The sequence below is a fragment of the Chrysemys picta genome, chromosome 24 (genome assembly GCF_011386835.1).
Source record: "Chrysemys picta bellii isolate R12L10 chromosome 24, ASM1138683v2, whole genome shotgun sequence".
Classification (NCBI taxonomy): domain Eukaryota; kingdom Metazoa; phylum Chordata; order Testudines; family Emydidae; genus Chrysemys; species Chrysemys picta.
Genome location: NC_088814.1, coordinates 13,442,460 through 13,460,590, shown reverse-complemented (window position 1 = coordinate 13,460,590; position 18,131 = coordinate 13,442,460). Strand labels below are relative to the sequence as shown.

At 41.0% G+C, this 18,131-nt stretch overlaps 2 protein-coding genes across 5 annotated transcripts in view; one reads left to right on the top strand and one right to left on the bottom strand.

Annotated features, from left to right (window-relative positions):
- Window positions 1–18,131, bottom strand: part of LOC135977338 (rho GTPase-activating protein gacV-like) — a 954,030-nt gene that overhangs the window by 380,178 nt on the left and 555,721 nt on the right. The window lies entirely within an intron of this gene.
- The window catches only part of NSF (N-ethylmaleimide sensitive factor, vesicle fusing ATPase), a 167,391-nt gene that overhangs the window by 65,612 nt on the left and 83,648 nt on the right, over window positions 1–18,131 (top strand). For all 3 annotated transcript variants that reach the window (XM_005311728.5, XM_065577730.1, XM_065577729.1), the window contains exons 7-8: window positions 3,607–3,682; window positions 8,496–8,651. In XM_005311728.5, coding sequence (XP_005311785.1) covers window positions 3,607–3,682; window positions 8,496–8,651 — 232 coding nt within the window. The remainder of the gene's footprint in view (window positions 1–3,606; window positions 3,683–8,495; window positions 8,652–18,131) is intronic.

Sequence of the window (18,131 nt, the reverse complement as noted above, 5' to 3'; positions counted from 1 at the left end):
GTGACCAGCCCTCTGTGGAGAAAGAAGTGGTTCGGGACTATTTAGAAAAACTGGACGTGCACAAGTCCATGGGGCCGGATGCGCTGCATCCGAGGGTGCTAAAGGAGTTGGCGGGTGAGATTGCAGAGCCATTAGCCATTATTTTTGAAAACTCATGGCGATCGGGGGAGGTCCCAGATGACTGGAAAAAGGCTAATGTAGTGCCCATCTTTAAAAAAGGGAAGAAGGAGAATCCGGGGAACTACAGGCCAGTCAGCCTCACCTCAGTCCCTGGAAAAATCATGGAGCAGGTCCTCAAGGAATCAATTATGAAACATTTAAAGGAGAGGAAAGTGATCAGGAACAGTCAGCATGGATTCACGAAGGGGAAGTCGTGCCTGACTAACCTAATTGCCTTCTATGATGAGATAACTGGCTCTGTGGATGAGGGGAAAGCAGTGAATGTGTTATTCCTTGACTTTAGCAAAGCTTTTGATACGGTCTCCCACAGTATTCTTGCCGCCAAGTTAAAGAAGTATGGGCTAGATGAATGGACTGTAAGGTGGATAGAAAGCTGGCTAGATCGTCGGGCTCAACGGGTAGTGATCAATGGCTCCATGTCTAGTTGGCAGCCGGTTTCAAGCGGAGTGCCCCAAGGGTCGGTCCTGGGGCCGGTTTTGTTTAATATCTTTATTAATGATCTGGAGGATGGTGTGGACTGCACTCTCAGCAAGTTTGCAGATGACACTAAACTAGGAGGCATGGTAGATACACTAGAGGGTAGGGATCGGATACAGAGGGACCTAGACAAATTAGAGGATTGGGCCAAAAAAAACCTGATGAGGTTCAACAAGGACAAGTGCAGAGTCCTGCACTTAGGACGGAAGAATCCCATGGACTGCTACAGACTAGGGACCGAATGGCTAGGTAGCAGTTCTGCAGAAAAGGACCTAGGGATCACAGTGGATGAGAAGCTGGATATGAGTCAACAGTGTGCTCTTGTTGCCAAGAAGGCTAACGGCATTTTGGGCTGTATAAGTAGGGGCATTGCCAGCAGATCGAGGAACGTGATCGTTCCCCTTTATTCGACATTGGTGAGGCCTCATCTGGAATACTGTGTCCAGTTTTGGTCCCCACACTACAAGAAGGATGTGGAAAAATTGGAAAGAGTCCAGCGGAGGGCAACAAAAATGATTAGGGGTCTGGAGCACATGACTTATGAGGAGAGGCTGAGGGAACTGGGATTGATTAGTCTCCAGAAGAGAAGAATGAGGGGGGATTTGATAGCAGCCTTCAACTACCTGAAGGGGTTCCAAAGAGGATGGAGCTCGGCTGTTCTCAGTGGTGGCAGACGACAGAACAAGGAGCAATGGTCTCAAGTTGCAGTGGGGGAGGTCCAGGTTGGATATCAGGAAAAACTATTTCACTAGGAGGGTGGTGAAACACTGGAATGTGTTACCTAGGGAGGTGGTGGAGTCTCCTTCCTTGGAGGTTTTTAAGGCCCGGCTTGACAAAGCCCTGGCTGGGAGGATTTAGCTGGGAATTGGTCCTGCTTTGAGCAGGGGGTTGGACTAGATGACCTCTTGAGGTCCCTTCCAACTCTGATATTCTATGATTCTATGATATGCAAGTTATCTGGATCTGCTGATTTAAAAATGTCATAAATTTAGTAGCTTCTTTTTAACAAGCTCCAGAGGTATTAGTGGAATGGAAAGAGTGTTATTACTATATGATGAGACTATATCACAATGGAAAGAGGTAAGTAGTCGGGTCCCTCAAGATTCTGTACTGAGAATTATGCTATTTGACATATTCATAAATGATCTGGAAAAAGGAGTAGACAGTGAGGTGGCAAAGTTTGAGATATTAAATTATTCAAGATGATTAAGTCCAGAGTTGACTGTGAAGAGTTACAAAGGGATCTCACTAAACTTGGTGACTCGGCAACAAAATGGCTGATAAAATTAAATGTTAATAAGTGTAAAGTAATGCACATTGGAAAACATAACCCCAACTATATGTACAAAATGATTGGTTCTAAATTAACTGTTACCAACATCCTGGAGTCATCACGGATAGTTCTTTGTAAGCATCTGTTGAATGTGCAATAGAAGCCAAAAACACTAACAATGTTAGGAACTATTAGGAAAAAGATCACTAATAACACAGAAAATATCATAATGCCACTATATAAATCCATGAGACTCCCACGCCTTGAATATTGCATGTACTTCTGGTCGCCTCATCTCAAAAAAGATACATTAGAATTGGAAAAAATACATAGAAGGGCAACAAAAATGATTAGGGGTATGGAACAGCTTTCAAGTGAGGAGAGATTAAAAAGACTGGAGCTGTTCAATTTAGAAAAGAGACTAAGGGGGCGGGGGGAATATGATAGAGGTCTATAAAATCATGACTGTTATGGAGAAAATGAATAAGGAAGTGTTAGGTATCCATTCACATAACACAAGAATCCGGGGTCACCCAGTGAAATTAATAGGTAACAGGTTTAAAACAAACAAAAGAAAGCGCCGTGGAACTCATTGCCATGGGATGTTCTGAAGGCTAAAAGTATAAGTGGATTCAAAAAAAGAATTAGATACATTCATGGAGGATTGGTCCATTAATGTCTATTTGCCAGGATGCTCAAGGATGCAAACGCATGCTCTGGGTGTCCCTAAATCTCTGACTACCAGAAGCTGGGATTGGATGACAGGGGATGGGTCACTCAATAATTGTCCTGTTCTGTTTATTACTTTGAAGCATTTGGCCCTGGCCAATGTTGGAAGACAGGACACTGGTCTAGATGGACCCTTGGTCTTACCCACTATGGCCCTTCTTATCTGTTTTTTCCTCAAGTACTGAACAGAAATATTTATTGATTACCTCTGCCTTTTCTGCATTGTTGATAATTCTACCATTCTCATCTAATAATGGACCTATACCATTGTTAGGATTGTTTTTATTCCTAAAGTATTTAAAAATCTCCTTATAGTCCTTAACTCTGCTGGATATAGATTTTTCCTTGTGTCCCTTTGCTTCCCTAATCAATTTTCTACAGTTCCTAACTTCAGCTTTATATTCATTACTATCCATTTGTTACATATAATTTAAAAAAAAATTATAGCTACCTTCACTTCCCCTCTAAACCAGTTTCTTTTTTTTTTTTTTTTATCTAGTACAGCCTTCTTTCTTGATTGTGGGATGGTGGTTTTTTGGGCATCTATTAAGGTGTTCTTAAATGACTCAAATTATCGTTCACATTTTTCTGATTAAATTCTTCCTTCCAGCTGATTTGGCTCATAATTGTTTTCAGTTTTGTGTAATTGGCCCTATTAAAGCACCAAGTTTATATGTTACTGGTATAGACTTTATTCTGCTTGCATGTTATGAGTGTAAAAGATACTGCTACAGGGTGTCACTAAGAATAGTGTTAAGGAAGAATGAGAGATGCCTCTAACATGACTTAGTTAATATTTACTTCCAAACAAATCCCTTTTGCAATGGAGCTTGTTTGCTGCTATCTCTTGCCTCTGTTTGGAGACTTGCTAGGGGGCATCCAGAGAAGAATAATTTGAAGTTGAGTCTGATATTAAGGTTTAATTATTTTTGTTTCCTTCCACACAGATTGATGTGGGTCTGGTTGTTGGGAATAGTCAAGTTGCATTTGAAAAGGCTGAGAACTCCTCTCTCAATCTGATTGGTGAGTTCTTCCAAATCCAAGAAGCCATTCTGAACTGATCCCAGGAATGTAAAGGGAATAGAATAACAACTGATCTAGTGTAGTATTGAAAGGTACTATTACTTGCCAGGGTAGTCATACAAGTCTTTATATCATGGTAGTTGTAATACCTACAGTAGAAGAAAGCCAAGGGTCTTTGAGACTCTAAATGATAATAGATTATTTAACTTCCCTGCTTGTAGGCCTAATTTTCAGCTGTGACAACAGCAGGTGCTGGCATTCAACTCTGAAAATGAGACCCTGATATGGAAACACTGAAGCTAAGAAGCCTAACTAGTTTTTTTTTTATTTATTTTAACTTTAAATAATCTTGAATTGATTTTTCTCTATTCACAACCAGAGGGGAGCAATTTTAACGAAAGTGACTTAAAATCACTTTAATTTAAAAAAAAATCATTGATTTAAATCTGGTTGAGAGTTTATAAAAGCTAATCTGAAAAAACTGCTATTGAAATTTCAGATTAAAATTTATAATGAATTTAATTGTAAAAGCTATTATTTTACATGCCATGACTGATATGGTGACTTATATGAACTTTACAAAATTGCTATAGATAAAAACCAAAATATGGAAATTAAGGCCTCTGAATCTGCAAATACTTAAGCAGGTATGTAACTTTACTCATGTGAATAGTCCCACTGACTTCAATGGGTATACTGATGTGCTAGAAGTTAAGCATGTGCATGAGTGTTTTCAGCATAAGGCACTAAAATTGTATTTTATTAACATGTCTCTTAGTGATATAAAATGTCACTTCAAAGCAAAATTGCTTTAGCATTAACAGTGAAAAATTATTTGGACTCTGAATTCATTAACAGAGTTATTGTGTTTATACACACAGGCCAAAATTTTCAAAACCAAAAGCCGAAAGTTAGGTTCCTAATGGCTTTTGAAAATCCCATCCTGTAGTGCCTGTGGAGCACAAGTCCTATTGAGTTTGGAGCAAAAGTCCCATTGTCTTCAAATTGCAAACCCTAAGAGGAGTATGGTTGAAGCATTTCAGTTTTCTTGACTTGTGAAAGTGGTGGTGTTAGTTGCAAATATAGTGCAGGATATTTGCCTGTCAATTTCGTACTGAGTTTGTTGTTTGCACAATAAAGATGTTAATGAGGCTCAGGACTTGTCTTTTAAAGCATAGTTGAGCATTTTAAGCATGAAATTTATTGGCAGAAAAAAAACTATGTAAAATCTGAAATTCTGCTAGCAATTAGGAAACTAAACAAGTTCAAAATATCCATTTTTACAATCTTAAATTACTAAATGGGAAGAAAGTAAAGAACTAGTAACATATAAATAAAACATCTGAATTAAATTTATTTTTGCGTCATGTGGATGAAGGAGGTGCGTTTAGTTTGGCTCAAGTTCTGAAGCATCTAATTTTACCTTAGTGAGTGAAGAAAACAAATACCTATGAATTCCAATATTTTTTAATTAATATTCAAAATTTGAATTAATAGGAGTTAATATTTTTGAAAATGTGAATTCACACATTAATCAGTGTTTGCTACATTGGCCAACAGACTGTTGGTGCCTCAATACTATGGTGAGGGTGCCTTACACTTCCAACAGTCAATAAATAAATGAATTTCTATCTAATGTATCAGCTGATATGTTAACTAGCTGGGACTAAAAATTCAAACCAACAGAAGTGTCTCTGAAAATGAAAGAGGAGATACTAGAATGTATATTAAATTACAAAAGGAAAAAAAATCTGTGTTTAAAAGAACATTCATGTTGCAAGTCAAACACTCAAAAGTTAGGAAATGCAAGAATTATGGCTGCACAGGCCCTTAATTTGGCCCCCTTGTGTGTATGCATTCTGGTAATCCTTAATTCCATATCACATGCTTTTTCTTTTCTCTTTCTACAGGGTACTTAGTGCACAGGATAGACAGCATTCACTGAATGTGTAGCTATTCAAAATTTTCTTTTATCCTCATCAGTGTGTGGCCTCAGGCCTTAATTACTGAGCTGCATAAAGGGTAATCAATTTATTTTCACGGCACTCCTGTGGAATTAGGCAGTGGTGATATCCTCATTTTACAGATGGGGAATTGATGCACAGAAGTTAAAGCCAAACTTTTGAAGTGCCCATTAATTTTGGGTGCCCAGTTTGACACTTAGAGCCTGATTTTTCAGAACATTTAGAATTTTTATAGTACATTATATTTTCAAAGCACAGGTGTCTCTGGCTTAAATTGGAACTCAGACTGCTCTGCACTTCTGCAAGCCAGGCCGTAGGTGTATCGAATTGGAGGGCACCTAGAAAACGAGACACACACAATTAGTGGCCACTTATGGAAAGTTTAGTTTGTGACTTGTTCGCCATCATGTAGGTACTCGAGCAGAGGTAGGAGATAGAAACTAGTTTTCTGGGGTGACATTCAACTTCCTTAACCATGAGACTGTCCTTTTCTCTTGCAGTCTCCTGCTTCATTCACTACACACATTCCAACTTCTGCAACAAATGAAGCAGATGTGTTACACGTAGCCACCTCATACACTATAGAAGTTTGAATAATTCTCTGAGCACTGAATAACACAGGGGTCCCATGGGGGGGGGGGGGGGAAATATGTGACCATGTAATTAAAGACTATATCATAAGGAATACATTTACGGTGGCTGAGTTAAAGTTGAGCAGGCAGTCATTACTTATGCAATGTAGGAGGAATTACATAAAATCCACTTAATTCATAATACAGTTCCGTAGGAACAGCTTAAAGGGGAAATGTAAAAACTATTCAACTTACTGCAGCATGGCAAGCAGTGATATTTTGCTAGCCTAATGTTTAGGATCACAGTTGATCAGTGACCTCCAATCTCTATCATAGCACATTTCTGTGTGGAGTGTGGTCTAGCAGAGGACTAGGAATTGGGATTCTTGGCCCTGTCCCTACAAGTGCCCATGAATAAAGCTGCAAGTATGTCACGGAGGTCACAGAAGTCACGGATTCCGTGACTTTCCGTGACCTCTGACTTCTGCAGTGGCCGGTTTGACTGGCTCAGGGGCAGCTCAGGCAGCCTGTGCACCAGTTGCACTGGCTGCTGCTGGGGCAGTCTCAGGTCACCACGTCTCTCTCCCACCTCCACACCCCGCAGCACCAACGGGGGTCGCAAGCTGTGTGCTGCTGTGTGCCACTGCCTGCTCCCCCACCCCCCCAGCACCAGTGGGAGTCCCGGGCCATGTGCTGCTGCCCGCCTCCCCCAGCACCCGTGGTGCCCTTGGGCAGCTCCTCCCACCCCAAGTTTTAGTCAGGGGTATATAGTAAAAGTCATAGACAGGTCACAGGCCGTGAATTTTTGTTTACTGCCCGTGACTAAAATGTAGCCTTGCCTGTGAACAAATCACTTAATCTTTTTGTGCCTCAATTTGCTTATCCGTCAAATTGACACCTCATTATTAGCACCTTAATTGGTACATAGTTTAATGTGCTTTGCGAGCCACTGATCCGCACTGTTCAGAGTGTTATTAATAGTTATTACTGCTAGGTAAAACTAACCCAAGTGATTGTACTTTTCGGGCAAGTGGCAACTGAGCACTAGTTTTTGAAGCCGAATCTGCCTTTGCTCTGCCTTTTTTTAAAGTACTGTTGTTTTTACTTCATTTGTTTATTAATTCCAGTTATGTTGCCATTCCTCAGCAAAGGTGTGTTAGGGAACTTCATATGTATTCATTTTGAAACCACAACGCAAGTCTACATCCAAGCTCTTTATCTTTGAGGGAGTTAGTTTCTTATTGTTATATAATGAACACCACGTGTGGCCAGAAGGGGGTAGTATAGTCTAAGGATAACTAAAGGAGCAAGCAGTTTGTCTGAGTGAGTCTGCAATCTTGCTGGTAGGGACAAGTAATAAGAAAATAAATATACAGTCAGCCCATGGAAACGGTAACCAAGAGATAAAATTTTCACCATTAATCTTTTGCTTCCGGGTATTGTGGTTATTAGACATACTGTATTAGACATTTTTGGTATCCGAGGAATTGTAGTATTGATTCTCAGTGTGCCTGTAGATCATAGAAGTTAATGATGGTGCTAATAAGACTCTCATCTACTGCAGGATGATTTCCTAGACTATATTTGCTACTGTCTTGTCAGCCTAATTTTAAAGGGTGTATTCCAGTGTTTTCATTGTCTCTGCACTTGGCTCTCTCAGTGATTTCAGTTGCCTCTCTGACCTATCACTACCTTCAAAATAGCTAAAATAAAAACACCCAGAATGCTGCAAAGGGCCCAATCCTATGAAGTGCTGGAAGTCTATAAGAAAGTGCTGAGACCCCTCGACGCACATTGAAATCCATGTGACTTGAGGGTGCTCGGTACCTTGCAGGATCACTCTATGAATTCTTAGGGTTGCTCCCTCTAGATGTTCTCTGATTGTGAAATTGCCAAGAAACACCTTTGGAAAGCAAAGGTCTCAGACGAGTGTGTTGTTCCATACAGTGGCTGCAATGCCCATTACAAAACTGAATGGAATGAAGTTAAAATGAAATTACGTTGTTCCGACAGCTGGCAGCTCAGCTGTACTACTATTTTTTATTATAGCTTTTAGAGCTTAATATAAGCAGTCCTCTAAAATGAAGACAACTATTTAATGCACAGTCGCCTCAGCCCCCATAATGGGAGTAGGAAGTGCTGTGTAGTTTGTCCTCGTGGTGGTTTTTATAAAACTATTGCACATGGACTACGAAACCTGCATTTTCTCCAGTGTATCAGTCTGTGGCTATAATTCGGCTGTGCTTAATTCCTGAACTGGCGATGTCTTTTCTACAGGTAAATCTAAGACCAAGGAGAACCGCCAGTCAATCATCAACCCTGATTGGAACTTTGAGAAGATGGGGATAGGAGGTCTTGACAGAGAATTTTCAGACATCTTCCGCCGAGCGTTTGCCTCTCGAGTTTTTCCACCAGAGCTTGTGGAGCAGATGGGTGAGTATAGCACAGCAGAAATACATCTGGGGTACAGGCATTCAGTTCTATTTCTGATTCAACAGATCAGATAAGAACTAATTGTGTGATAATTCTGGGACTCTGAAATTATTTAAGCCTGGGGACTCTGGGGAGAAGGAAAGTGCCCTCTCTTCCCACCGTCCCCAAATCTTGGTACTATGTTTTTTGATTGGACTGTGCACACTTAAAAGCAATTGATATCTAACACTGAAGGCTATCTTGTCCTATGTGTTTTTTTCTGTTGGGATCTATGAAATCTCCTTTATTCTCAATGTGGGAATGTAACTGATTAATACTGATGGAATCATATGCTGTTTTCTTGGATTATGAGCAGTGGGTCTTCTGCTCAAATCAGATAGGGTCATCTGTTCTTTTTATCAACCTTGACTTCTGTATGATATCCTGTTACCAATCTGTTAGTGGTCTCACTGCAAAAACTACATTCTCTGGCCCCTAGATGAGCTCAACAAGTCCTGGTGCTGAAGAATGCCCATTTCTTCAAACCGTAGTTGCTGGTGATGCCATGATTAACTTTGGTTCCCTTTGTTATGTTGCCAGACTGTTTTTAAACCCTGGATCTGCAGTTGCCTGTTTTTGATATCTGTTTGTCAGCTATGCAGTCTTTGTATACTTACATTTCATGAATTTTTCCTTAAAAGCAATGGGATTTTAAACACAGAAATCTCTTTGCTGCCTAAAGAAGTGTCCTGTTCATCTGTTGCTACATATACAGTTTTTTTTATTTCCAACACTGATGAGATTTATACAAAAATCAAATCTAATTTCACAGTGAGAAGCATGATCTGTCTTGAATTGCTGTCATAGAAAACCTGACATGACCACTCAGCTTTCACATCAAACTTATGTGATGTCAAATTGGGACATCCCTGTGTGGAAACGCAGTGAAAGCCATTAACCAGTACTCATTCTCACACAGGTACTGGTGTGAAAATCATGTACCAGGTTTAGCAAAACATTTGGGACGCCAGCTCCTTTCAGTATGAGCCAAAGTGCTGACCTGTCAACCAGATGAGAAGGCACTTTGATGTCAATATAGGCCAGGTGAAGCAAGCGGTTAAATTCTTGTGCAGCTTAGCCAGAAACTGGAGTACCCATTGTCAACCGTCCAGCTGCAAAACCTGATTGTTGTGGATGACAATGTCTCCTAAGGAGTGGCTTCATCCTATCAAGCACATCATGAGCAAAGACCTTTCCAGGGACTGATGTCAATGAGATCAGCCTGTAGCTGCCGCACTTGATGTGAGATCCTTGGACAGGCAGACTGGTGATGTCTTTCCATTCTGCCTGATGCTCACACTTTTAAAACCAGTTGATGGAGACCAATGCTCCCTGGTTACAAGGCATCTTTGAGCAGCGGGAATGGAATACCATCAGGTCCAGCAGCATGTCCATTCTGTAAATTTTGGATGGCCTTCCGTACTTTGAGTGAGAGAAAATCAGCATTCGTCCCTGGGTCATGTAGCCCTGGACAGTCATCAGCAGGGGTGTGATTCAGCATGCTTTCAAAATTTGTTTTCCATCTGTCCAGGACTTCATCTGTTGATGAGCAAGGAGAGCCGTGTGGTTTCATGGGGATGTTGGAAGACTGTTTATGGCTGCCAGCCAGGAGTGTGATAGCTCTATAGGCGAGATACAGATTGTTGTGTTTTAGGCTGTCCTCTGCTTTGTTGACCAGAGTGTTGATGTAGATCTCATGGTCACGTTTTGCCATGGCCCAGAAAATGCCGGTTAACCTTTGTTATTGGACGTCTCCCTGCTTCTGTGCTTCTGCCTTTTTTCCTTAATATTCAGAGGTCTCTTCAGAAAGCCAAGGTTTCTTGTCACTGTCTGAAGCTGATTGTTTCAAGTGGCGGTGTGTGATATAGCATTACATAGACCACTCCAGGTGATCGCCACCTCATCCAAGAGGATACTAAGGTTACGTATGTTATCTTTGATAGCCTATGTGTATTTCACAGCTTCAGCATAGCCCTTGGAAAGTTGCTGGACACTGTACTGTCTGGCTTGTGAGGAGTTGGGAGATGCAGTTGGAACTGAGTGACAACTAGTCTATGATCTGAGTTTACTGGTGCTTCTGCACACCTGAAGACTTAGTGAGATTTCACTGTGGAGCGATTTCTGATGATGATGTAGTCAGTTTCTTTCGTGGCATGTCCATTGCTCAAAATCCATGTCCAGGGATGGTTATTGAGATGCCAGAAGCGCTTGGTACTACTAATATTTAACTCTTCCATTTATGTAACTATGATCAGTCTTCTAGAGAGTGGAAAGCATGTATAACTCACCTCTTTGCTCCCACTGTGATACAGACATGCACGTGTGCAGCTGTTCATTGAATAAAGGTTAGGCTTTTAATGGAACAGAGAAAAATGATGGACTCTGGCACTAATCACCTTAAACTTTTACTTTTTGAAATGACTAGAATGCATCGTCTTCACACCAGAGATGCAAAGTCCCTTAACCCATCGCATTTGAATGATGAATTCAGCTGAGTTAGCAGAAACCGCAGAAGTAAACTGGAAAGTTTCATCTTGGTTCCAGTACAACTCCACCCACATACCTCCCCCAGCTGGATATTGAATGACCGCACACTAACCAATGGAACACCAAGATAGGATTATATTACCAGAATATTCTCATTGGTTGAGAGTACCCTGAGAGCAAGACACTGTTACTTAGCAACTACATGGAGCAGCTAGCTTTACCAATGTAACCCTTTCACGGGCATCAGCGTATTTGGAAGAGGTCAGAAAACTGGCTGCTATATGCAGAGACCGCAGTGCCTGTATACATAATGTGTAGTGTTCAGACCTTTCCTTTTCTTCTTATATTAAGTGAACTTAAATTAATAAAATGATAGGGTTCTGAAAGAGCAATAGTATTTTGGGAGGCAGTGAGTTAAAGGGATTGCCAGGCCTTAAATAAATAAATATAGTTACCAACACAGGTTTATCCAGACTATTCAAAGAGGCATTTCACAGGTAAGTGGATGTTAAGACACCCAGCGGAACTCCCCTTCTCTCTATGATGAACCCTAGGGCTAAAGAGCTTATCTGAAATTTGAAAAAATGCTTTCTGACATTTTTTTTCTGCATTAGTCATAACTTGCTCTTCAACTGTATTTCAGATCTCAAATGCCAGTGTGACATCTGTTCAGGTCTGCATATAATTTATTAGGAAAAAAAAGGAAAACAATTGCTCACTGTCTGGAGCAGCAAAACTTACCCTTTCCTTTTTCTGCTAAGTGCTCACAGATTATGCCTTATATGCAAAATGCAATAAATATGCCAGTTGCAGCCCTGTAACTATATAGATGTGATCTAGACCCTTTGCAGCATAAAATAAAATATAAATTTCTTGTAACTGTGTGTGGTTCCCATAACATGCAAAGAATGTTCTGGAAGTGAAGCATATAAGTCAATATTAGTTAGTCATATCTGCAGAGCACACAGGCACTGCACTGACTTCAGAACTGTCTGGTGTATGTGAGCTGAAATCTTAACAGACAAACATTGGCCATAGGTTCGATTGGAATTAAGAACACCAGTGCTAAAATAGTCCTTTGGTTACCACCTGACAGTATGAGTTAAACAACCTCATGTGATCACTTCCCAAAACAAAATGCAATACTTATCTGGATAGACCAAGGGATATGGAATTTATTGGGGTAAATGGTGGACTTTTCAGTGCACGTGCACAGTGGCGGAAGTAATCTAATTCAGAATATATTGGGTGGTAGACAATTTCAGATAGGCATGGTTCTACATTAGCCTGTAGCTTCATTATTTGTATTGTGGTACCGCCTGGGAGCTTCAGTGATGAACCAGGACGCCATTGTGTGACATGCTATGTGTGTTCATATTAGATTTTTATGTAACATTCATTGTATTTTCAGAGATGTGTAGAGCAGGGTAAATTAGCCATCCAAAGGCTACAACAATTCTGTGCTGAAGTGTTTATTTGCTGCAATTTACAAATAACCCAGAAACAGAATGCCTGCCAAACTCTTTAAAATTATTCTACCATAAATAAGTCACTATGCTAGGAAAAAAGAAGAATGTCTCTAAAAATGCTGTAATTCAACAGGAATTAATTCATGACAGATCTACAGCCTGTCTTATGCAGGAGTTAGATGATTGTAATGGTTCCTTCTGGCCTTGGAATCTGTGAATGAATCTCCAGGCAAGAGCCCAACAGGAGCAGTGGTTCCAGGAAATGCTTGTCTAGTTCAGCCTCCTGCTGATTCTCTGAGCTTCCCCAGGGAGCCTTTCATTGCTGCAAGCAGAGCCAAACAGCCTACAGGTAAGCGAAAGCCCAGCAAGAGCCCATCAGACCTGGACCTGATTGCTCTCATGTGTGGTTACTCTGCCACAGTGTGGTATGGATTTGGAGAAAGGCAACTCAGTGTCCAAACTCCTATCTTATTTACTGCCCTTGGTGGATCTCCTTTCCTGCACTATCTGCGCATGTTCACATCTTAGTTTTGCCCACTGATTATTTTAATTAAAAATAGGTCTGTGTATGTGCACAAGCAGTTTCCATTGAAGACACTGTGAGCTTTCTGAGGGCAGTTTAAGCCCGTGTTTGTGAAACCAAGACCAAGGTTACTGAAAGGACTCATGGCCCTCTTAAGAAGAATGGAATCACTGGAAGGAGTAAGAGGGTTATCGGGAACTCTCTGGAATCATTAGAGTTTGTGGCAAAAACTTAAACATTCTAGTTCAAACAAAGTAGTGGCCAGAGATGAAGGGCCTTCGACAGTAGCTTAGATACACACTTTGACAACAGCAAAGCTGATAATGAGATCAGAGAAAAACACTAGGAGGAAAACAAACTGAGAAACAAGTGCTTGGTCCTTATATCGGCTCTAGAAAGAGATGCTGAAAATGAAATTGGAGTGAAAAACGATAGAACGTGCACAATTGGATAGATAGAAGTGCAACTGGTCTCCTCTTCTCCATTTCCTACCCCACTCCGCAGTAAAATGCTTTCCTATTGATATGAAGTGCTGTGGAAAGTTGGTTTTGAAGATAGCCTGGGTTGATCTGAAAGGTTGACTTTTAAATCTAAGATATCTGGAACCATCAGAATAGGCTTTGCACACACCGGATACCCAGCACTCCCTGTGTGTGTGCGGGTGATCACTTAGTATCTTCTGTAGTGAGATTCAAGCTATGATTGAAGACCTGAAACTACCTCATAACCTTCCCTGGTAACTAGAGTCATGTAGCAGTAAAGATGACTTAGTCTTTTGTGTGTATCGTTGGGAAAACATTAGCAGTTATGTAAATGACGTAACTTCTCATATTGTAACGTGCTACTTTATTCGTCTTTCAGTTGTGAGCCTCCATTCAGCCATCTGAGGGCTTTCCCATGATCTTTGAGAGTAGAGCTTCCCTATAATCATTTTGGGCATAAGCTTTTGTGGGCTAAAACCCACTTCATCAGATGCATGGAGTGGAAAATACAGTAGGAAGATATATATATAACAGTACATGAAAAGTGTGTTGTATCTTCCTACTGTGTTTTCCACTCCATGCATCTGATGAAGTGGGTTTTGGCCCACGAAAGCTTATGCCCAAATAAATTTGTTAGTTTCTAAGTTGCCACAAGGACTCCTCATTGTTTTTGCTGATACCGACTAACACGGCTACCTCTCTGAAACCTAGAATCATTGATACTGAATCAGTCTTGTCTACAGCCCCATTTTAACTGTCACCAGAGCAGCATTGTTGTGAGAGATTACCAGACCTTCCTTCTTTGAAGGGAGTGTGGCTAGTGGTTAGAGCAGTGAATTGGAAGTCAGGAATCCATGGCTCTGTTTTGGCTCTGCTACCAGCTTTAATATTAACAAACATAATGCTGTAAATTTGCTTTGCATTTTATGGAGCATAAATAAGACATGTTTCTTGCACCAAAGAACTTAAAAAAAATTACATAAACATTCTACTGGCTGGATTGCAGGTTACTTGGTCTTGCACTTACCTGTAAACTTCAGATTTCAGGAGACCACGGCAAGTAACTTATCCTCTGTAATCCTCAGTCATCTTTTTGTTAGGCGGCTTTAAAACATGTATTAAAGTGACAGCCAAGATTTATTTACTTGGGAGGTAAACATTAACCAAAGCAAAGCTAAGCTGATGATATGATCACCTCAATAGAAGTCCTGTGTTGTTAGATGTGTGATGCCACATCCCTGGGTGAGCTAAGAAAGGGCTAAACCACTTCACTAGGTGGAAGAGAGGAAGGTAGCACCGAAATTGTCTGCACTATCAGACCTGGACGGAAGAGCTGGTAGTGATTCCTTGCTAAGATGCTGGGAGTGGAACAGACAGCTTTGCCTCTTAAGTGTGGAAAGCTGTAAAAGGAAATAAAGGCTTTCAGGAGGGAGGGGGAGAGAAGGGCTGCTAAGAAGAGGAGAGGAACTGCTCTTTAGTGTCCTTTAGGGGGCGACTCCTGAATTCGGCCCCAGTTAGGTGGGGAAAAGGAATATATACCCACTTTTTTGAACTGAGGAGGGTTCTTGCGCTGCCAGAAGCCGTAATGATTGGAAGGACTGTTCCTTTTTCCCCAAAGGGATCCTTGGCTGATTTGTGTGGACAGCTAGTGGGTCTGTTACATCGATGACGTCCTGAGCACTTGGTGGCTCCTTGATATCAGTATTTGTTTTGTAATACGTTTGTGTTCACCTATTTAAAAAGTGTGTGTCCTATTTATAGACACCGGTTTAGACTAAACAAGGATCTAGCTTCATTCTAAAGATTGCAGAAAATGGCTGGGGAAGGCTATGGTGTTAACACCCAGTTGAGATATGAAATGTACGGATAAATGTAAGACCCTGTGATCTGGAAGCCATCCAGTGATATTACTTTAATCTTAAATTAGCTCTCTGGCTGCATTTTTATTATTAAGCTGTTAAAAGATGAGGGCAATCTCTATCGCTTGATGATGCAATGATTATTAAAAGCCTGAGATTAGGCTGTTTCATATCAACTCTGAATTTGCTATCACAGTCCCATTTGGGGCCATGTGTTTTGATCATGTAGCCGAAGGCACTGTGTGTTGTGCTTTGGGAGCTCATACTTCAGGCTGATTTATTTTCAGTTTTATCACATTCCATCAGAAGGAAACTGATAAATGTTCTGTCAGTGCCATAAATCTAGTCAGTGCCTTCTGTATGCAAGATACTTGCATTTAAAAAAAAAAATCATGGCCACGCAGTGGATAATGGTGAAGGGAGGGAGAAAATTAACAGAGGCCTAATAAGAATTGTTTGGAGAAATCTGTGATTTGTTATGTCAAACAGTCTGTTCTGCAGGGTCCATTTAAATTAAAACCTCTGCTGGCTGCTTAAGATCCGCTCTGTGCATGTTCCTACTTTCTGAGGAAGCAGCAGAAGCAAATCCCTTCAGTTTAACTTCATGTCAGTAGCATTTAAATCTTATATAGGGGTCAACTGGAGGCAGTGGATCTAGGCAGGAATAATGGAAAGCTTACGTGGGAGTGGAAGGGGAGATTTTCATGTGTTAATGGAAAATCTTTTCTGTATGGCAGGTAAAGTCTTGGAACTCTAATCATACACTAACCTGTTTGAAGATTAATATATACGTCATCTTTCTCCCATTGTATACAAGACCCGGTACATTGTGTGCAGATGTAGTTGTCATATAGGTGCACCTGAATGGTAATCTCATACCAGAATTCTTTGATTTTAATTCAAGGAGGAATTACGCCACAAGGCAATTTTGTGTTGATCTTTTGAGAAGAGGTAAATACATGGTTATTAAACTTAGTCTTATTTTGGCTATGTCATTCTGGCTTGAGTCTCCATTTATGATTTCTGTCACAGTGCCATTACAGTGGTGGCGCTGCCATTGTCCTTTTGGATCTTCGTCATCAGTTTTCCCCCAACTTCGTTACCTGTGTAGTTTCCTTGTTTTCCTCTCCTGCTTTGCAGTTCCCCATGGCATGCATATTGTTAGTCTGAATAGGTAATTAAATTGCATGATAATCCAGTATCCATTACATGAATGACCTTCGATTTAGTGGTAGTCCTGATGCTAAGCCTAGCCAGTTAGAAATGCTTGGTCAGAGAATAATTTGAGTTTATAAGATCTGCTTAATAGTGTTGACATTTGGCCACACTGGTCTGATCTGGATAAATTGCAAAATGGAGATAAAACTTAATCAAAACTCCTGCTTTGTGTGTGGAACTGAGTTGTGATTTAAACATAACATTTGTAGTCTGTCATCACCTGTCTATTTTAACCAGGGCCTGTTTGTTTTAAATGTTTTTAAATTTTGGCCAGGTGTAGCTGTAGTTGTGCAAGAAAATCTTCTGATTGTAACAGCACGTAGCATTTCTGTTTGAAAGGAATTCATTGCTTTGGCTTCCAGAAGAAATGTTCTCACTTAATAGGGAGAGAATTTAACACTCACATAGTCTGAAGAAGTGAGGTTCTTACCCACGAAAGCTTATGCTCCCAATACTTCTGTTAGTCTTAAAGGTGCCACAGGACCCTCTGTTGCTTTTTACAGATGCAGACTAACACGGCTCCCCCTCTGATACTTGACACTCACATAGGTGATTCAGCATCACAAACATCCCTGTGAAGTGCAGATGATTAGTAAAGTCCTCAATTGTCAGATGGCGAAAGCAGAGGCAGAAATGTGAAGTGACTTGCCAAGGCCACAGAAGGAGTTAGTGTTGGAGCTGGGACTCCAACACTTAGAATCATAGAACTGGAAGGGACCTCAAGAGGTCAACTAGTCCAGTCCCCTGCACTCATGGCAGGACTAAGTCCTTCCTGGTCCTGGGCTCATAATGCTCAATAGATAGCTTTCTAGTTGTCTCGAGATGGAGTATTGTGTATTGGAACCTGCCACCCCTTCCACTCTGCAATAGTCTGTGATGTAAAGCTTGACAGTCGCTATGCAGCTGGTGTGCTGAGACCATGGCCTGTCATGCTGACCAGCATTGTCTTATTGTTTCCTTGTGCTCCCCAGTCTGTCCGTAGCTATCTATTGTCTCTTGTTGTATACTTAGATGGCAGCTCTTTGGTGTGTGTTTGTACAGAGCCTAGCATAAAGGGACCCTGGTCCTTGACTGGGTTACCTAGGTACCATGAAAATATAAATAACATTCCAGGCGCCATCCCTGTGCCTAGACACTTCACTTTTTCCCTCTGAACTGCTCTCTGTGCGATTGGCCCTTTACAAGGGAGACATGCCTATAAATCCCACATGACTAAACTAATGCTGCCAAGTGGCAGCTCAGGGGCTCTGATCTTTCCTATTTCCCTGATTCAACCAATGTCAAACGAGTCGCATGAAAAGTGAACTGTCTGTGGTTGCTTAGAGAGAGGGAGAAACTTCACCCCTTGCTGAGCAGCTGTCTGATATCCCGCCACCCCAAACTAACTCTCCTGCAAACCCGTT